Source organism: Jaculus jaculus, chromosome 11, assembly GCF_020740685.1.
Source record: "Jaculus jaculus isolate mJacJac1 chromosome 11, mJacJac1.mat.Y.cur, whole genome shotgun sequence".
NCBI classification, from domain to species: domain Eukaryota; kingdom Metazoa; phylum Chordata; class Mammalia; order Rodentia; family Dipodidae; genus Jaculus; species Jaculus jaculus.
In genome coordinates, this window is record NC_059112.1 from 95,273,430 (window position 1) to 95,296,060 (window position 22,631).

Sequence of the window (22,631 nt, forward strand, 5' to 3'; positions counted from 1 at the left end):
TACATCGCAAAATTCTGGTACATATTAATTATAGTACTAGGATAAAATTTTTAGTTCTTATGAAATTAAGATAGACTACACTCTAGTTTAGGGTTCTATTTCATTAAAAAAAAAGAACCTGAATAGTCAAAGTCAAGTGTAGTAGCATGTGCCTCAATTCCAGCATTTGAGAGTTCTTTTATTTTCCAGAAAAGCCCCAAAATAAAAGCATGAATTTTTTAAACTGCCATTTTTATGAACGAATATTCATTAAAAGATCAGTATTTACTAGATGAAATAAAAGGACGCGGTTGCAGGCTAGCCAGTTGAATCGGCTCCGTGATGCAGTTTCAACCATCTCCAGCCCAGTTCTGTCACACAACACCCTGCATTTCACCCTAGAGAAGGAATGTTGGCAAGGATCTCCACCACATGAAATCCTCTCTCAAAGCTGTTGGGGCCTGAAACTTTATTCAGCAGTTTGAAATCAATCTACAATCTCTGCTCATTCACCCTCCCACTTGGGGCTAATGCACAGGCATGAACACCTACTGAGGAAAACCACAAAAACCTTCAAAACAGCTCTGACGGTAGGCTTGTTTTTCAGATATTATTTTAAACACTGTTTGTTAAATGTGACAACTATCTAAATCTTAGTAAATGTAAGGCCATCTGTATTGTGTTTAAGTTTCATTTACCTTGAACAGTATTTAACAAGTATTTCCATATATCATTGCATAGCATTAATACTGATACAACTGGGAATGGAAAAAGTTGCCCATTTTATTCTTAATTTTCAACTACTGGAATTTTGACAATTTGGCATCTAAAATGTAACATCATCACCTCTGAGTGATTGTGTTTGAAGTAAAGAAAAGTTCTGAAATGTGTACCTAGTAGATAAACCTAAAAGAATCCTTCTAGTACATTCTCAAAGTTCCTCAATTAAAGTTCTAAATTTCTTTAGTCTGAAGTATAGTTTCAGTTTTTGCAAACTAAAAAAGCAAGATTATTAATAAAAAATGGTGATAACCTATTATGTTTACCAAGTAAGGAAATTAAAGACACATGGCTTTTCCTATATTCTGTACCACCTGAAAGTGTTAATGACTACTTTTCTGTGGTGATAAACTTAAGGTTTAAGTTTTAAAACTTCTCCTAGAACTGGTTTCTTTCACATCAAAACAAATAAATTCTTTTTAAGCAGGAAAGTTGAAACATGATATTTTCAACTCACAGGAGACAGGATCATGGGTTTTTATTTTAACCATTTATACTACAGGTATCCTAAGAATGTTTCAACTGCACACAAGTACTTCCACTCAAGGCACCTAGTTATTAAGAGGCTTAAATTATCAACACTTCCTTGCATTTTGGATAATTAAGAGATGAAACTACTTTCTGAAATTATTTTTCAGAATGCTCACTCTACATATAAAATTGTTAGTATCTAATTAAAGATCACTAAGGGTTAAATACTTGGTCTCTGGCTCCTACTGCATTCACCCTGCCAAAAACGTCCTCCAAACTTTTAAATATTGCTTCGATGGTTTGTATTCTTATTTCCAGGGAAAAGAGAGTTTTAGCCCAGCCAGGAGGCCCCTAGTTTATTACCTTCCATTCACCTTGAATGCTGCTGAAATGAAGACTGTACATTCTACCCTTCTCCTATTACTGTTCGTGCCTCTGGCAGAGCCAGCACCACCACCTCAGCTGGACACGCACAGTAACTATGAGTATGCAACAGATAACTATGAAGAAACCAAGTTTAGCCAAGACTATGAAGATGAATACCTGGATGGAAAAACTCCTGAGGTACTTTATTTATACTCTAAATTTATGATCTAAAATAATACCCATTTAAATATATGCACTTGTTTTTCTGAATATATCTGACAAGGCAAAGAAAAGCATTTTAAATTTTAAAGTAATTCCTAATAATTAACCCTAAGATTATACTTTTCAACTATGCATGACTCCTAAATTAGTAAACAGTACCTATGATAACTAAACAATAGCTTTAGTAACAACAACAACAAAAAATAAGAAACCTTAGATTTTAAGATGGTCTCTGACAAGCAATAAAGTATTGTTGTACAATGCCCTATATTTGCATGCAATTGTGGCTCAAAAATAAAGAGCAGTAAAAATATATTATCAGCTGAGGGTTAGAAAAAGAAGGTTTAAGGAAATAAACAGAGTGAGTACTAGTTATGCACACCAATCACACAAAGTAACAAAAAGTGAAAAGCCACTCTAGAAATTTCTTTCAGCCACTTTTAATAGTTGTTAGACACTATCAATTTGCACCAAGGATCTGTAATTGTCATTGAATTGATACCCTGTAAGAATGACTTTTAGACATCATTCACATCCCACCTAAAAGGGCAAAGTAATTACTGTGGCTTTCCTTACATATAAACATGAACATTGGGTAAGGAAAAAGTCAACACAGCATGAAACTGTGTTGCTGACTATGCGTCACACCCACGCATGCACTGGAAAATGAGAAATGTAACCAAATACATTTTCATGGCTTCAAAAGTTCTTCACTATAAATTCAATAGTGAAGATTTTAAGATAAATCAGTTAAAATTGCTCTTTTTCTTTTTTGGTACACAATGAGCCAATGTTAACACAATAGTTTTGTTCTTCCAATTAAGATGCTGGTATCATTTTGCCCATGGTGAAGACAAAGATAGCATAGCAACGCATAAGAAATTGTCAGACTTTCAACATTCCCAGGATCGTTAAAACGTGAGGGGTTGACATTTTCTCATCTTTACAGCATTGTAACCAGTTTTTCTGTTTTAATATAAATGTGCAGACTGATATTTGTGGAATGGAGAATTCAATGGGATAGAGGGTTGGGAAGATGTTCAATTGGCACACTGATGGAAAAAATGAAGGTTAAGAGTTGGGTGAGGAGTCATGACTGAGCTAAGGGGGAGCAAGCTAAGAAGGGGAGAAAGGGCAGGACCCCATGCAACCAACTATGGTCTGATGGAAGGAGAAAAAGAAAAGCTCTGAACATAGAAGAGGGTGAATGACAAAAACCCCAATCACCTGGAGTTAACAGACCCAAGCACTGGGCCTGAGTAGGGGAAGAGGCCAAGGCAAGGAGGCAATTAAAAGGTCACCCTGGAAGAGAGCTTCTTCAGTGCTTTCCATGCCAGAGCTCTAGGGATCCTCAAAAGGGCAAAAAGAGGAGCTTAGTTCAACAAAGAACCACAGCAAATAATTTTGATTCAGAAAGACTTTCATTCCCATCCAGAGATTTATCTCCAGGCTATCATTTGTAATTCAAATATACTTAATATTTATCAACTACTGGAAATAGAAAAATAAAAAAAAAGACTTGGCTCTTTTGCTCAAGGACCTCATAGTCTATAGTAAAAGCATTTACACTATAATTTAATGAATGCTAAAATGAAATTATTTACTAAACTCTAAAGGAAGACCAAAGAAATGTCACAAATTGTGACTGAGAAGTGTGTTACAGTGACAATAAACATACAATTTTCCAATAGGAAAAAGAAACTCTAACACCTGATGAAAAAAGTCTTCAGTTACAAAAGGATGAGAGTGTAACATTACCCCCAAAGAAGGAAACTGATGGTAAGTATTAACAGTCCATCTATTTTTTTTTTGTCAAAAGCATTTTTTTAAAATCATTACACTGGAATTTATTCCTTGTAGCAATTAAAACTTGCTTCAAAACACAGTAAATACAAACTGGAATTTTATTTCCAATGGCAAAATCAAACAGGTGTCCTGGGAGTACACACCATTTGCCATCCTACATCATGAGTGAAACATACAACAGTCAATTCTGTCCAAGCTTACTTACCCTGTGCAAAAATGTGTGTCTTTGTCCAAATAAAATCAATTCATGAAAGATTTAGATGATTATTTGCCAAATACAATGAATAACCTTAGGATATTAATTCCAGTATAACTTTCAAGAAATTCAAAAGAGGGACTGGTGAGATGACTGAGTGGATAAAGTGCTTGCCATGCAAACAGAAGTATCTGGGATTAGATCCCAGGACCCATGTAACATTGGGAATAGCTGTAATCCCAGTGCTGATATGGTGAGATGGGAGGCAGAGACAGGAGAGTCTCCAGAAGTTTATGGGCTAGCTAGCCTGGTGTACATAGCAAATAACAGAGATCCTGCCTCAAACAAAGTGAAAGGTGAGGACTGACACCTGAGGTTGTCCTCTGACCTTCACATGCATGTGGGTATGTGCACACACAGAAATTCACAGAAGCTAGAGATATAACTCACTGGCACAGTGCTTGCTTAGCATACATGAGGCCCTAGGTTCAATCCCCAGCACTACACACACACACACACACACACACCAAGAAACAGGAGGAAAATTACTCTCAATACATCTACTATGCCCATCTCAAATGAAATGAGAGAATCTTTAAAATAGACTACAAATCATACTTAGTAGTCCTATGTACTTGATTTATTCTTGGTGTATCACAGAAATGATTTTACTTAAAAGCATGAAAAAGAAAACCAGACACTAATTTCTATAGTGCTACAATAAAAGTGAAAGGAACCAAAACAGAAATATATCTTTAATATTTGGCAAGTATTTTAGTAAAAACAGATTTGGAAATGAAAGAACATCCTTGTTCTTGGAAAGGATGACTCAATATCATGAAGATGTTGGTTGTCTCTAAATTTATAAATTTTAGATAATCTTACTAAAATTGCCAATAATTTTTTATAATGCTATAAACTTGGTTCTAAAATTCATATGGAAAAACATGCACAAATGGCTGGGGAAATAGTGAACAATGCCAGATATGGGCAGGAACTAAACCTATGTACATATAAGCATAGTATGCTTAAAAACTGCTGTATATTAGTGTATGAATAGAAAAAAGACCAGTGGGATAGAATGGGAAGACCAGAAATGGATAAAAACATATACAGAAATACATAATTAAGATGCCAAAAGTTAGAAGTACTCACTGAAACAAACGGTACTTTTAAAAAACAGGGTAGGAGAACTAGGTAGCCATTTAAAAGGATATAGGGGCTGAAGAGAGGGCTCAGAAGTTAATGTACTTTCCTGTGAAGCCTAAGGATACAGATTCCATTCCCCAGGACACATGTAAGCCAGATGCACAAGGTGCCACATGTGTCTGGAATTCGTTTGCAGTGGCTGGAGGCCCTGGCATGCTCATTCTCTATATCTGCCTCTTCCTCTCTCTTTCTCTCTCAAAATAAAAAGTGGGGGGGATATAATTAGATTCATACTATACCTCAAATAACTTGGGGGGCTAAATGTATGCAACAAAGCCACACAAGTACTAGGAGAAAGTCTGTGTGTAGGATGCCTCAAAATTCACAGATTTTAGTAGAAAGGATCACTAAATTTGACTCCAAGACATATTGAAAAAAGATAGGAAGGCAGAGTGGTGGCACATGCTTTTAATCCCAGCACTTGGGAGGCAGAGGTAAGAGGATTGCCGTGAGTTCAAGGCCACCCTGAGATTACATAGCGAATTTCAGGTCAGCCTGGGCTAGAGGGAGACCCCACCTCGAAGAAAAAAAAGAAAGAAGGAAACATGCATGGCATAGACAACCAAAGGTGAGAAATATATTTGAAACTATTATAGATTATAAAGGATTCATAAAAATAAAGGAAAACAAAAATACATATGAAAAATAAGCAGAAGATATGAACAAACAATTCACCAAATGACTTTAAAATGTCACAAAGCCTATGAAAACATTCATGCTCCCACATAAGTAGAGATATGAAAATGAAAGTTATACTGAGATGCCATGTTTAACCTAGTTGGTTGATTAAAAAGGAAGGCAATATAGCAACAGATTCCATAGTTAAGGCTGCATAGTAACATGTATTCTCATATACTGAAAGCACAAACATGAATAAATATGACAGGACAGGAATTTGTCAATGTCTAACAAAATCAAAAATGCATTTACTTTTCCTCCCCTTTTTTTAAGGTGCAGGGGAAGCACACCAAAACCTCATGTATTATAGGTCAGCACTCTACTACTGATTGTTTTTGGTTTTTCGAGGTAGGGTCTCGCTCTAGCCCAGACTGACCTGGAATTTACTCTGCAGTCTCAGGGAGGCCTCTAACTCATAATGATCCTCTTACCTCTGCCTCTCAAGTGCTGGGATTAAAGGCATGCCCCACTACACCCTGCTGTTCCTAGCCCTGAATTTACTTTATTATTATTTATTTGAGAGAAATAATGGGAATGCTGGGGCCTCTAGCCACTGCAAATGAACTCCAGACACATGTGCCACCTTGTTCATCTGGCCTTATGTGGGTACTGGAGAACTGAACCTGGGACCTTGGGCTTTGCCAGCAAGTGCCTTATCTGCTAAGCCATTTCTCCAGTCCTAAATTTATTTTTTAAGAAAATATTTTATTTACCTATAAGAGAGAAAGAGACAGTAAGAGAGAATAGGTGCCCCAGGGCCTCAAGCCACTGCATACGAACTCCAGACACATGCACCCCCTTGTGCGTCTGGCTTATGTGGGTCCTGGGGAATCGAACCCAGGTCCTTAGGTTTCACAGGCAAATGCTGTAACTGCTAAGCCATTTTCCTAGCCCCATGAATTTAATTTTTGACAATTCTAGGGATTTTCATCCTGAAGATATATGTCCAGAGAAATAAAATACAAATGTAAAATCAGTCACGCACAGTTTACAATTGCCAAATATTGGGAAAAATCTTCCAGTCTAAACAATGAACACATAATAGCACATCCACACAAGGAAGTACAATGCAATCACAGAAATGAGGAAGATTTCTAAGAATATGAAGTGATTGTCAGAATCCAGTATGTGAAACAAAGAAAACACGAAAGAGTGTCTGCAACATATTTCACGTGAGAAAAAGTGATTTCAGGAGGTTTGCATCTGGCTGTTCATTTGTATGAAAAGCAGCACAGAAGTGCTTAATAAAATCTGACATGGACTAGGGATGTACCTCAGTGGCAGATAACTTGTCCAGTATGGGCAAGACTCTGGGTTAAATCCCTAGCACAGCAAAACCAAAGACCCTTAAATCAGTTAAAGGGATTAAATGGGATCATGGAGAAAGCATGCAGACCTGGGAATGGGCCAAGGCAGGGCAGGAGATAGATATATAATTTTTGGACAGATTTGATTTTTTGTTTGTTTTTTGAGGTGGGTCTGGTTATAGCCCAGACTGACCTGGAATTCATTATGTAATCTCAGGGTGGGCTTTAACTCACGGCAATCCTCTTACCTCTGCTTCCTGAGTGCTGGGATTAAAGGCATGCACCACCATGCCCACCTAGATTTGATCTTCTAAAACTATTTTTATATTTTATTTACTTGAGAGAAGGAGGCAGATAGAGATAGCGAAAGAACTGGGCACACCAGGGCCTCCAGCCATTGCAAACAAACTCCAGATGCATGTGCCATCTTGTGCATCTGGCTTATGTGAATACTGGGAAATTGAACCTGGATCCTTTGGCTTTGCAGGCAAGCACCTGAACTTCTAAAGCCATTTCTCCAGCCCAGATTTGATGTTAGAATAATGCTATGTTACATAAAGGAAAATAAATACATATGTAAATAAAATAAACCAAAAGACATCACAAACAGAAAAAGATAATTATATTTTGAATTTACATTATAATAAAAGAGAAAAAAATCTAATCCACATAAACATTAAACACAGTATTTTGACTACATGCCTTTAGGCTAAAGAATAAAAAACAAATCATAAATGGTCAGATGTTGTTTGAAGACAGGAATACATTCTCTATGTTTTATGCCAGGTGTTATCAGGTGATTGTGACATTGTAAGACCACCACAGACTATCCTCACACAAATCTCTGTTATTGTCTACTATACAACCAGGCAATAGAAAATTGATTAACAAGAATAGTTAGCAAACATTTATTAATTACAACAAAAAACATGAGCTTAAAAGATATCAATTATTCATTAAAAATTTAATTGTTTGTACTTCACTAATAATAAAACAGGCAAGTTACAATTGTGGCAAAACAGTTATAAATCTCACACCTGACTTATACCTATAATATATAATGTTTATAATTCAATAGTACAACAAACCTAATGGAATATAAAGGTAAAACAAAGAGATACTTATGAAAGAAAATTTGTGGATGGCAGTAAACACTAGGAAGATGAAAACTAAAACATGAGAAAACAACATATGCTATTTGACTACACGTTTTTAGAAACATTTTTATTTATTTGGGAGAGAGACAGAAGATGAGAATACCAGGGCCTCTTGCTGCTGCAGATGAATTGCAGATGTATATGCCACTTTGTGCATCTGAATTTATGTGAATACTGGCAAGTCAACCTGTGGCAGGCTTTGAGCCACTGAGCCATCTCCCCAGACCCTGAATGTTTGAAATTTAAAAGCATGTTCTAGTTAGCCTTATCTTTAAAAAAAAATACATGCACACACAAACACACACACACACACACACACACACGTGTGTGTGTGTGTGTATGTATGTATGTATATGTATATATATATATCTGAGAGAGAGAAAGAGACAGGGGGAGAGAGAGAATGGGCATGCCAGGAACTTCAGCCACTGCAAATGAACTCCAGATGCATGTGCCACCTTGGATATCTGGCTTATGTGGGTCCTGGGGAATTGAACCTGGGTCCTTTAGCTTTGCAGGCAAGCGCCTTAACCGCTAAGCCATTTCTCCAGATCAAGTTACTTTTTCTTTGCTTTGACAACTACTGAGAGGAAAAGTGTTATTGTGATTCATGGTTTCATTGCTTTGAAACTGAGGGAGAAAGCCTTGTAGTTTTCAATGAGAGCGAGAGACAGACAGACAGACACACACACACACACACACACACACACACAAGGTGGGAGAGGGAGGGAAAGAGATATCAAAGAACTTCTGCTGAGCGTGGTGGCGCACGCCTTTAATCCCAGCACTCGGGAGGCAGAGGTAGGAGGATCACTGTGAGTTTGAGGCCACCCTGAGACTACATAAGTGAATTCCAAGTTAGCCTGGGCTAGAGTGAGACCCTACCTCAAAATACCCCTCCCAAAAAATAAATTAATAATAATAATAATAATAATAATAATAATAATAGGAGGAGGAGGAGGAGGAGGAAGAAGAACTTCTGTAGGTTAAAGGGGAAAAGTATGACAAATATATTCAATGAATGACTTTGGGGTACAAAGAACACCTCAAGGGAACTCTTCCCAAGAGAGGTTTGGGGTTGGGATCTGAGCAGTGCCAATAATGACTCTAATTTTCAAGCCAATGTTTCTTCATTTACTAGTGATTAGCTACTATCGCCAACCTGAAATAGGTTTCCAACATGATAAATCAAGCTTGTGTTTATGCTTAACTCCTGCCTTGTGATTTTTTAAAATTTTGGTATTTAAATGAGTAAATGTGGTTGTCCATCACACCAACAGTTCATCACTGTGAAAACAACAACAACAAAAATAATAATAATAAGCAGGGCATGGCAACTCATGTCTATAATCTTAGCACTTGGGAGGCTGAGGTAGGAGGATCACTATGAGTGTGAGTTTAAGGTCAGCCTGAACTACAGTAAGACCTTGCCACTAAAAAACAGAAAAGAATAAAAACAAAGAAAAAAAAGAATGTGGACCACAGGCTTTAAAACAAAATTCTGATGAATTATCAAGCACAACATAGGTTGCTGGATACAATGGCTATCTTTTCTGCTCTCACTGATGATTCTCTAAAAACATCTTTTTTTTGTTTGTTTTGTTTTTCAAGGTAGGGTCTCACTCTGACTCAGGCTGACCTGGAATTCACTATGTAGTCTCAGGGTGGCCTCGAACTCTCTGCCATCCTCCTATCTCTGCCTCCTGAGTCCTGGGATTGAAGGCGTGTGCCACCATGCCCAGCTAAAACATCTTTTTTAAAAAAAACTAGTAGCATTCATAATACAATAAATGTACCGCTAGATGACAAAGATTTTCAAACTACTATTTATGCTTACAATTTTGTTTCCTCACTAGAAATGCCAACGTGCCTGCTGTGCGTTTGCTTAAGTGGCTCCGTGTACTGTGAGGAAGTTGACATTGACGCGGTGCCGCCCCTGCCCAAGGAATCAGCCTATCTGTATGCACGATTCAACAAGATTAAAAAGTTGACAGCCAAAGATTTTGCAGACATGCGTAAGTTTAAATAAGATATATAATACAAATTTCTATCTCTTTCACCTACTACATGTCAGGTTATCACTGTTAGAGCATTTAAGAATGCACGCACTTGGGCTGGAGAGATGGCTTAGCGGTTAAGCGCTTGCCTATGAAGCCTAAGGACCCCGGTTCGAGGCTCGGTTCCCCAGGTCCCACGTTAGCCAGATGCACAAGGGGGCGCACGCGTCTGGAGTTCGTTTGCAGAGGCTGGAAGCCCTGGTGCGCCCATTCTCTCTCTTTCCTCTATCTGTCTTTTCTCTGTGTCTGTCGCTCTCAAATAAATAAATAAATAATAATAAAAAAAAAGAATGCACGCACTTCACAAAATCCATTTTTTTTCCCTTTCCAATCAGACTTCTCCTGTCATCTTTCCTTATTAATGATTCTGACAGCCCAGTGCTTCAAGACTCACATTGCTCAGGTAGTGAGCAGTACCAATCTAACTAGGATGCAACTATGTGTTTTAATTTCTACCTTCACCATAAAAACATAGAAAGCACTTTTTTTGGGGGGTGGGGGGCTCCAAGGTAGTGTCTCAATGTAGCCCAGGCTGACCTGGAATTCACTATGTAGTCTCAGGCTGGCCTTGAACTCACAGCGATCCTCCCATCTCTGCCTCCTAAGTGCTAGGATTAAAGGCATTTATTTTTCATTTGTTTTTTTTTTATTGGTTTAGAGTTTTTTTTTTTTTTTACAGAGTCTTACATGGGCCAGGCTGCTCTCGAAGTCACTATGTAGCCGATGCTGGCCCTGCGGTCCTGATCTCCTTCCGCCTCCATTTCCCATATGCTGGGATTACAGCCATGCACCACAACTCCTGTCTCCTTTTCTTTAACTTGTAGCTCTTAAGCCTGGCTACATATTAAAACATATCTGGAAGATTCATTTTATTTTATTTACTTGCAAGCAAAGAGGGAGAGGAGAAAAAAAAAAGAGAGGGGAGAATGGGCATGTCAGGGCCTCTGGCTGCTGCAAACAGCTGCAAATAAAATATATTCATAATCCAAAAATGAACATATGTAGAGCTAACTATATTTTCCTGCTATTCCATTCTTTCCTTTCTTTCTTCCTTCATTCCCTCCTCTTTCTTTCTTCCCCTTTCCTCTTCTCCTTTCTCCCCCTCCCACTATCCGTCATCAACGAAGGGATCAAAGCCTGCAGTCACTTTCCCCTGAGCTATGTCCCTAGTCCCTTTACTTACACACTCCTGAGACTTAACTATAACTGGATTCTTGTCGCCACTGGCAGCTCTGAGTTGTAGACTGAAAGACAAGCGATTTTCATTGTGTATGGTTCACATACTGGCAAATTCATTAACTTACTCAAATGTATTTACAATCTAGACATCAACATATGTAGAGCTAAGGATGTCTCAGTTGTAGAGCAGCTGCCTAATATATACAAAACATATATATAGCAAGAAAAAAAAAGAATCAATACTTATACTTTTATGATCACTAGCAGAAATACACTGAACAGGGAAATGCCCGAGTTACTCAAACTCATTTCCTAAGGTACAACAGGGCAAGACTCTCTTAATTTCAGCTCTCATAATGTAAATTAGAGCCATATTCACTATTTACCACCACGTTCTCCAGTTATGTGCTTTATGGTGAAAACGTTATTGTTGAATAAAAAAAGAAAGAAAATGTTACTGTTGAAAAATGAAGTGCTTTCTAGTTCTAGGCACAGGAAAGGTGCAATGTGCCCTACAGAGTAAATACATTTATTAGGTAACTTTCACTCACGCATGAGTTATATCAATGTTAACAAATGAACAATGTCTATTAAGTAAGTTGTCTTTGTAGAGGCTCGTGGGCACCTACCCCTGGAATTCCCCCAAAGCAGTGGTTCCGTATTCAGTGTTGCTGCAGCTGAAAAGGACTGCTGTGAATGAAAAGAAATGCTATTTCCCAGTCACCTCAGACAACAGCAGCACGTGCGCGCACACACACACTCTGACTTTCTCAATCGGCACCACTTTTATCAATCAGGGAACACCTGTTATTGTTAAACAATAGGGCACAGATTGGCACAACAACCAAATTTACTCAGCCGTATAACTGCAGATACTCTACTAAAGCTACCAGACAACTGAGTGAACTCTAAACAAATGCCTCTGGGGATGGCCAACCTGTAGATATTGTGACAAGATGCTGCCATCTACAAAGGGACTGGTCCCATTCATAGCTTTCCTTAGAAGCACGCAGCATGCAGGCAGAAGGTTGGCCATGTATGTTATCTCTTTGTATTGATCATACAATAAAATTATAACTTCATGGTTTTTGTATTTCTTCCCCCTCAAGCTAACTTAAGAAGACTCGATTTTACGGGAAATTTAATAGAAGACATAGAAGATAATACTTTCTCACAACTTCCCCTGTTAGAAGAACTTTCACTTGCTGAAAATCAATTACTGAGACTTCCAGTTCTTCCTCCAAAGCTCACCTTATTCAATGCAAAGCACAATAAAATCAAGAGTAAAGGAATAAAAGCAAATACATTCAAAGTAAGTATTTCATGGTTTGACTGAAACAATATCAGTGATATTTTTAAGAATAAGAAACTTAAGCATATAATTTTGTTTTGATTCCTGGTTTTTGTTTGTTTTGAGACTGTCTCACTATATTGCTCAAGCTAGGTTTAAACTCCTGTATCCAATAATGTCCTGCCTCAACCTTCCAAGTAACTAGGAATTCAAGTGTACTAGGCTGAGCCTGGCTTCTGTTTTAATTACATTGGGTAAGTATTTAGTGCAATAAATAAAAATATTATCTACATAATAGCCTGTACTTCACTTAATATACCCAACCATTATTTTGTTTTATGGAAGTATTCTGAATGTCATTTGTTCACTTATTTGCTTAGCAAATATTATACAGACAATGGTTGGTCCCTCATATCACCTAGTCTACAAAAACTCAAAAAGGGCCATTATCTATGCTCATTTTTTCTTATAATATCAGCAATTTATAAACGTTAGCAAAACTAACAATTGAAAACACTGAGTTTTACCTTTAATATATAAACCTATTACCTTATAAGTGTAGGTAGGCCAGGAGTGGTGGCACATGCCTGTAATGCCAGCTACTTTGGAGACAGAGGCAGGTTGGTTGCATGACTGTGGCTTGCCTGGGTATCATTTCAAGACCCTGCCTCACAATAAAGTAAGAGAAGAGCTAGGTGTGATGTCACAAGCCTACAACCCCTAGCATTTGGGATGTGAACGGAGGATGGTTAGGAGTTAAGTCATACTTGGCTACATAGTGAGTTTGAGGTTAGTCTGGATTATGAGACCCAGCCTCAAAAAAAGAAGAAAAAACAGTTTTAAACTTAAGCAACATTTTGAAAGGATTTTTTTTGTGTGTGTGTGGTGTGCATGTGTGTGTGTACATGTTTGTACATATGGAAGCCACAAGTTAACATCCACAGTCTTCCTCAATAGCTCGCCACTTTATTTACTGAAGCAGGGTCAATCACTTGAGTCCAGAGCTCATTGATTCAGTTAATCCAGCTAGCCAACATGCTCCAGGGACTCCCTGTCTCCACCTCCTGCTTGCTGAGATGACGAGCAAGCTACCAGGCCCACCCAACCAGCATTTAAGTGGGTACTGGGAATCTAAACTCTGGTCTTCACCTGCGTAAAAACAAAGGCTTTATAATAGACTGAGCCCCCATTTTCAAGTTATATTAGAATTATATTGGCATTTCTTATAAGGACTCAAAATCTAAGGCACTCCTTACATATTAGTGAGACACAGAAGCACACATCTATAATTTCAGAACTTGTGAAGCTAAGACAGGAGGATCTTAAGTTTAAGGCCAGCCTGGGCTATATGGTAAAACCTTATTTCAAAATACATTTAAAAAAAAGAACACCAAAAAACAAAAATAGAACCATGTCCTTGAAAACAAACCTTTTAATTTTAAGATATGACTTTAAGCAGGCCAGTCTCTGAAAAGCAAGCATGTTAAAGAATGTTCGGGGCTGGAGAAATGGCTCACAGGAAAAAGTGCTTGCTGCTCAAGCAGGAGGGTCTAAGAGGCCCTGGTTTACACTAAGTTTGAGTCCTAATTCCCCACATAAGCAGCTGGAAATGGGCACACACACCTATAACCCCACTCCTGACAGAAGAGTCTGGAAGAATCTCTGGGGCTCACTGCTCAGTCAGGCTGACTAAAAATGATTGCTCCACTTTCAGTCATAGACTCTGTCTCATGGGAGTGCATGGATGGGCAATAAAGAAAGACGTGTGACATTCTCCTCTGGCCTCTGCATGCATGTGCATCTGCACACACTTGTGCATGTACCACATACAAACCAAACCACATGTACAACACACATGCATATGCAAAATAAAATGTGTCGAGTAGGGAGGGCGTGGTGGCCCAACTCTGGCAATCCAGATACTTACAAAGGTTAAGCAAGAGGATTGCTTGAGACCAAGAGTTCAAGGCCAGCCTGGGCAAGACAGGATAGAGGCACCAATCTCAAATGAAAATAAATAAATATTTTCTGTTTGAAAAGATTTGTGGCAAGTGGGCATGAAAATTGTAATTTTGCCTACTTTAGTTTTGCTTAGTGTCCCAGGATTGCAATAACCACTAGTGAAATCATGTCACTGCAATTTACATAAATGAGGCTCACTGGAAAAACTTTTCAGTAGGTAACCATTTGCTGAGAAGACAAGATGATGAAGGAAAGATTAAAATAACAGCACAGGAAGGAATTAGCAAGTGGGCATGGTGATCCATGTCTGCATTCCCAGGACTCAGGAGGCTGAGGCAGGACAACTGTGAGTTTCAGACTATCCTGGGCTATGTAGTGAGATCCTGCCTCAAAAACAAATTTAGATAAAAAATTTTTAAATATAGTAAAAATTAGCAAAGTCTGGCACAGGATGCATATCAAAGTTCAAGTAAGAGTAATGCCAGGAGAAATTACATTCTGCAATATTAGTATACAATCACACACAGTACTCAATTATTGGTCATGAAGACTACTCCACAAAAAGCCCATACAGGTCAAGCTAAGTGAACCATAAATTGCTTTGAGTAACATCTTTTTTTTTAACTTTTTTTTTATTTTATTTATTTGAGAGCGACAGACACAGAGAGAAAGAAAGATAGAGGGAGAGAGAGAGAATGGGCGCACCAGGGCTTCCAGCCTCTGCAAATGAACTCCAGACGCGTGCACCCCCTTGTGCATCTGGCTAACGTGGGACCTGGGGAACCGAGCCTCGAACCGGGGTCCTTAGGCTTCACAGGCAAGCGCTTAACCGCTAAGCCATCTCTCCAGCCCTTGAGTAACATCTTGCTAAGCACACATCTCTTAGGTATAACCGCTTTTCTGGAGATAAGAACTTAGATGGGAAGCTTTGAAGGCTCAAGAGAGGTTAGGGCAGCATCAGGATCCAAGTCGATCCTGCATAACACATGACCTCATTAGCTGTTCGCAAGACAAAGTCAGAGGGCCCAGAAGACAAGGAGAGAATTCAGAGGTAAGGTGAATGGGTAGACATGTAGACTGTGCAGGAAAGCTCCGTTGGGCATCATAATGTCTTAAAGACCAGAATATTAAACTTCTAAGGCCAGTTAACCAAACCAATGAGTGACACTATTGAAATGTGCTTATATCAGCATTCTTTTTAATGTACATATTGTTTGAATTCTGGGAAGGAATGCATAGACCTCTATAACACTACAATCAAATTTTCCTTACAGAAACTGAATAAACTCTCCTTCCTGTATTTGGACCATAACGACCTGGAATCTGTGCCTCCTAATTTGCCAGAAAGTCTACGTGTAATTCATCTTCAGGTACAACTATTCCTTTCAAATTCTCTGCCAATAGTTACCTAAAGAGCCATTCTTAGTTCCCAGTGAGAAACTTACTCATTCACATGCTATAGTTAGAGCACTACGCAAGCATGAGCACTCAATGTCTATCAAAAGTATTTATATTTAGCCACATAAGCCTTCTGTCCAGAATCCAAGTTCTATACAGAGCATACTGAGTGGACAAGCACAGAATGTCCATTTCTGAATAGAATCTCTTACTTGGTTTTTTTTTTTTTTTTTTTTTTTTTTTTTGGTAGTACTGGAGTCTGACTCTAGGGACTCACATGTACTGGCCAAGAGCTCTGCCACTGAGCTACATCTCAGCCTTCTGTAAACTTTATTTTGGTACAGAGACTCACTAAATTACCCCATGGTGGTCTCAAACTTACAAATCCTCCTGCTTCAGCCTCCTAAGTAGCTGCGATTATAAGAATGTGCCATCACACCAATCTCTCTTTTTTTCTTCCCTTTCTATAAAAGCATATTCCTGAGGCTGAAATTGATTGGGGTAAAGAAAGGATTAGGACTGAAGAGATGGCTTAGTGGTTAAAGTTGCTTGCTTGCAAAACATGCCAGGCCAGATTCGACTCCCCAGTATTATTGCAAAGTCAAATGGAAAAGTAGTACATGTATCTGAAGTTCATTTGTAGCAGCAAGAGGCCCTGGCAAACATATATCCACTCCCCCATAAATGAAAATAATTTGTTTAAAAAAACTTTACTGACAGCTTCCATAATTATAGATAATAAACCATGATAGTTCCCTCCCCACCCCCACTTTCCTCCTCACAAATCCACCCTCCATCATATTCCCCTGCCCCTCTCAGTTAGTCTTTTTTTTTTAATTGACTACTTCCATAATTATAGACAATAAACCATGGTAATTCCCTCCCCCTTTCCCTTTGCAACTCCACTCTCCATCATAATCCTTCCCCCACTCAAACAGTTTTTTATTTTGATGTCACTATCTTTTCCTCCTATTATGATGGTCTCATAAATGAAAATAATTTTATTTTTTTTAAAGGAAGGGTTGAAGACTAAGTAGATGGTAGACATCATAGAAAAAGCCATAGGGGCACAATCAGCATAGGGAATGGGATGCATATATGGAGGTTTTGTGCCAGCCTTAGCAAAGGGAAATCTTCAGGAGGGTGACCACAGCGAGGACAATGGAGAAAACGATGAGGACTAACCAACCTGTCGGGGCCAAGACACACATGAAGACTGCAACCACAGGGACAGGGCCTGTGTTGTCCCAATGGGCCAATTTTCAGAGAGAAAACACATGGGAAATAACACAGTGGCTCCCAGGCTGGAGAGATGGCTTAGCGGTTAAGGTGCTTCCCTGTGAAGCCTAATGACCCAGGTTCAATTCTCCAGGTCCTACATAAGCCAGATGCACATGGTGGCACATATACCTGTTAGTTAGTTTGCAGTGGCTAGAGACCCTGGAATACCCATTCTCTCTCTCTCTCTCTGCCCCCCACCCCCAATATATAAATAAATATAAATCTTAGGAAGAAAATATGGCTCCCATGCGACTCACAAAAGTTGACGTTGAGAACTGTTAATGTCACATCATCCCAACTGAGGCACGAGCCTGGATGGGACAACACCAAGGATTGTGAGCACGTTGTACCGCACGGGGTGGCAGATGGCCACACAGCAGTCAGTCCTGACCACCATGAGCAAGCAGAAGCGCGTTAACCAAATGTGAAGAAGTAAAACATCCGCTTAGAACAGGCCGTAGTGGTGATGGAGTGACACGAGGCAGCTAGCACGTGAGTGAGGGGCAGTGACATGAGGCATCTTAGAGCCAGAGAGGGTACACAGTAAAGCGGCACACAAGCAGGAGGCATCTGAACTTAGTCTAGACAGCAGCCAAGACCAGCAGGTTCCTAAGCAGTGCGAACAGGTACATCAGCTGGGGAAGCAGGAAGACAGACTTCATAAGGCCCTGTAGGAAGGCCAAGAAGCCTAAGAGGACACATTATGGCCAAGGGCCACGGTCCTGACCGGGAACGGGTGCTGTATTTATCTGCTGTTCTTGCACACGGAGCAAAAGTCAGCTGAAGGGATCACGTATCATGATTCAGTCTGATAAGCTGGTGGGAGTGCACATGCAGTCAAAGGCATGCATCTGTTCTATCTGGTCACCACTCCAGTTACCTTTACCTAGGATGAGTTATCTCATTACTACAACTTCCTCTCTCTCTCTCTCTCTCTCTTTCTCTCCCCCCCCCCCTCTCTTCTTTGTGCCAAAGGCCAAACCTAGGGCCTTGTACTCTCTAGGCAAGAGGTCTTCCACTGAGCTAAATCCCCAATCCCTCTTCATGTATTTTGAAAGAGCTAGAAGCATCTAAAGACATTCCTATTGCCCAAGAAATTCCACAAAGTCAAAGATTCTCTATGCCAAAATTTCTGTTAGTTTTCTAGAGCCAGGAATCCTTTCCAAGCCTTTTGTGGTGGGTAGAGGTCACAGAAAGACAGAGGTTGGATCACCCAAGTCGTCTATCAGCAGATGACACAAGATGCTGAGTCTCTTCTAGTTTGAACACCTGGACTTAAAGACTGTTCATTTATATTTCTTTCTCCACATACTGGTGAAGTAGATCCCTGATTTCTGCTTCTTCCTCCATACAGTGGCAAATACTTGCTTTCGGAGATTTTTCTAGCTGCTTTTATAGGACAGCACCAAGTGGGAAAAATGCAAAAATAAAGAAAATGAAGAAGGCATGAAAATAAGCTAAAACTGAACTCTCACCATCACAAGAATTTCAATTTTTAAAAAATCATTTTGGGTTAAAACTGCAGAATGAGATACCTTCTCCAGCCAGTATATTCCTATTTTATTCAGTACACTGGGTTGAATGGATGTCACTTGGTGTAACAGCAAGCAATCTGTATTTCCAAAACAATACTATACACTTAAAACAGGTGCTCAATTATTACCATGAAGATCCACAGCATAAATGATATTTTACTTAAGACAGGTAAAATATCCTGTGGGTCCTATTATGTAGCATACTAAAGGTTGACCTCAGACTTCTGAATAATTTTTCTCTTTCATGTTTCAGTTTAACAGCATAACTTCAATTACAGATGATACCTTCTGCAAGGCTAATGACACTCGCTACATTCGGGATCGGGTTGAAGAGATTCGCCTGGAGGGCAATCCGATCATCCTGGGAAAGCATCCAAACAGCTTTATTTGCTTAAAAAGATTACCTGTCGGGTCCTACATTTAAACCACTATCAATTCAATTTATAAGCTAAGCAAACATAATAATGTCTAAAGGAACATAAATAATGGCTTGATAGTAACATTTTATCTCATTAGGAAGGAATTTTATGTTTAAATCAAGAATGCCAAAAATTCTTATATGTAATAAGCAAAACATCAGATTAAATCTCTTAAGCTCAACACAAAATAATGTGAAAATATTTAAACATTAAAAGCTTCTAGTTTACACTAGACTACCATTTACATGACATGTTTTTATGCAAATACCGGATTTGAGATACATTATTTCCATTACTATTGAACTAAGAGAAGTCCAAGAAACGTGTGTTATTTGTCTCTCCTGGCATTTACTATATCTCAAAAGGATTTAAGGCAGATGTTCCAAAAACATGAAAGCCAAATATTTCCTGTGAGCTCCCATTTTCATTTTATGATTCATCAGGATTTACTATGTAGTAGGAACTTCATTTTCTTCCTATCAAGGCAGCTATTTTTTTCAGCCCAAGAAATAGGGTGTAGTCTCATAGCTATGCAAAAATTTCCAACTTAAGTAGAATTTTACATTGAAAAGGAACAAATACAAAAATGGTTAATGTTTTCTCTTTTGTGACCATATGATGCTAGTAAATTACAAAAACAAAAAAAAAAATCTTTTAACTATTAAAACATTTAAAAAGCCAAACAATTACTCACTTCAGCAGTTCATATACTAAAACTGGAAAAATATAGAGAAGATTAGCATGGCTCCTGTGCAAGGATGATATGAAAATTCACATATGTTTATAAGAAAAAAATAAGATTCTAGCCATTTATCTGAACACAGTAAGTTTCTCCATTACAAAAATTTTCAAAGCCGGGCGTGGTGGCGCACGCCTTTAATCCCAGCACTCGGGAGGCAGAGGTAGGAGGATCGCCGTGAGTTCAAGGCCACCCTGAGACTACAGAGTTAATTCCAGGTCAGCCTGGACCAGAGTGAGACCCTACCTCGAAAAGGAAAAAAAAAAAAAAAAACCAAAAATTTTCAAATATGAAATAACTAAAATTTTTACACTATAGGAATGTTTCATTAATAAGTTTGTTCAAATATAAGAAACGACACCTGCATACCAGCTGCCTGTACATCCGCATTCACACAAACAAACTGAATATTCACAACAAAGCCTGTAAGCACTGTTTCCTCAACAGCCAAGATGGACGGATATAGTTAATAGAGAAAACCTAATATTCAATCTAATAGTGATGACTCCACACTGCCAGATTAAAGCTCCTAAAGTAACATCCTCTTGCCATTCCACATATAAAAGTCTGCCTACACTTGCTTTGGAGTTAAATACAAAATTGTCAGTGTTTTAGAAACACGAGCCTGGTCTGTAGACATCAAAGTACCACTGTCAGTTCTATTATAAAGTATATACTGGGCTCTTTAAACTATTCCATGTGCAATTCTTACTTTAAAGCACTTGCTTGTTTGGGTTCTACCTAGACTGACATTCCCTCACTTGCCAAGGCTGACCCCATAGGAAACTTTGTTTTATTAAAGCATTATAAGGTCATAATTATTACTCTAATAATGCTTATTAACTCATTCGTTTATGTTGATAAGTTAATGATATAACTATTGTACCACCTTCTCATGGTTTTGTGTACATGCCTCATTTTCTCTGTGACTGAAAGCACTGAACACAGCTGTATCTTTATACTTTCATGGTAGTTAGCACAAAAGTTAGCACACTTGAGCTAAATATATAAGAAGTATTGTAAAAATCCATCCACATGGATGGGCTCTGTTTTACTTGGAAAACAGACCATATCTAATCTTGAATAAATCAATGGAAATAAACTGACTTTATTTGGAAATAAATGCCTGGTAGAGGAGGGTTCAATGGAAAGACTAACTCAGACATGTCTACTAGTTTCCACAAGAACTCTGGGTGGTGGTGGGGGGTGGAGAGCGGCGGTAACTGAGGATTGAACACAGGACCTCAAACATGCTATATAAGAGCTCTCCCTGAGCTACATTCCCAGCCCTCTCTATTCTTTTTGTAATACAATTACAAACTTTTAAACATCAATAATTTAGACAAAAATAGTTATTGTTGAGAAAGAATGTTGGCAGAATTCATAAATTATAGTGCTCTATTAAAGCAGTAACTTGAAATTTATAGGTAAGATATAAATATGGATTGCTTTATATCTTCATCTACATATTCTTAAATTTCAAGTAAAAAAAAACTCCACAAATTATTCCACCAATATCCAGAATGTGCCAGTAGAAATAATAAAAGCAGGGCTGGAGAGATGGCTTTGCAGTTAAGGCACTCACCTGCAAATCCAAAAGACCCAGTTTCAATTCACCAGGACCCACATAAGCCAGATGTACTAGGTGGCACATATGTCTGGAGCTCATTTGCAATGGCTGGAGACCCTGGCATGCCCATTCTCTGTCTGTCTGTCTCTCTCTTTCTTTCTGCCTATTTCTCTCTCAAGTAATTACAAATTTTAAAAAAGCAAAAAAATCCACTGCGATTCAATTATTTTATATAGATTTTCATTCCTGAAAATGATAATTTTACAGTCTTTAAAACTAAGAATAATTTATAATTTATGAACATTGCAGGGCTGGAGTGATAGCCTAGCAGTTAAGGCATTTGCCTGCAAAGTCAAAGGACCCAGGTTCAATTCCCCAGGACCCACATTAGCCAGATGCATCTGGAGTTCGTTTGCAGTGGCTAGTGGCCCTGGCATGCCTATCCTCCCTCTCTCTCTGTTCCTCTTTCTCTGTCAAATATTTTTTTAAAAATTGCAAAAAGAAATGAAAGAATATATACATACATGGAAAGACAGTCTATGTTCAAGATTTAATACCGCTAAGAAAACAAAACAATATCCAGATTCAATACAATCCCTATAAAAATCACAATGATGCTTTTGGCAGAAATAGAAAACCCTTAACTTCATATAGAATATCAAAAGAATCCAACAACCAAGAGAGGACTTATACTTCCTAATTTCAAAAGTTACTACAAAGCTATAATAACCAACAGTGTGTCCATAACTATATATAATATTACTAATGTAAGAGACTTGAGAGTCCAGAAATACGTACAAGTAAACATAACAACATCAGAATTCCTCAAGGGACTGCAGTATGCAAACTGCCTATGTTTCATTCTGGACAAAAATCTCAAGCCTTACAGGTTTTATTGACTCAACTAAATAGAATGCATTTAATAATAATAAAAAAATAGAACCCAAAATAAAGGGGAATTAGTACCACCTTGAAAACAACAGTCATAATGTGGTTAGGCTTCTGAGAGACTTGAACCTGAGATAGATA

General features: G+C 38.4%; 2 protein-coding genes and 1 pseudogene across 2 annotated transcripts in view; 2 read left to right on the forward strand and 1 right to left on the reverse strand.

Moving 5' to 3' along the window:
* The window catches only part of LOC101606926 (centromere protein P), a 227,992-nt gene that overhangs the window by 182,801 nt on the left and 22,560 nt on the right, over nucleotides 1–22,631 (reverse strand). The gene's annotated exons all lie outside the window — the stretch shown is intronic.
* Ogn (osteoglycin) lies at nucleotides 378–19,525 on the forward strand. Its single transcript, XM_004652301.2, has 7 exons — nucleotides 378–569; nucleotides 1,549–1,794; nucleotides 3,510–3,597; nucleotides 10,028–10,186; nucleotides 12,517–12,719; nucleotides 15,935–16,030; nucleotides 19,128–19,525. Exons 1-7 carry the CDS (start codon nucleotides 510–512, stop codon nucleotides 19,296–19,298), a joined length of 1,023 nt encoding a protein of 340 aa, XP_004652358.1. The 5' UTR covers nucleotides 378–509; the 3' UTR covers nucleotides 19,299–19,525.
* Nucleotides 19,980–20,076, forward strand: LOC123453420 (annotated as a pseudogene).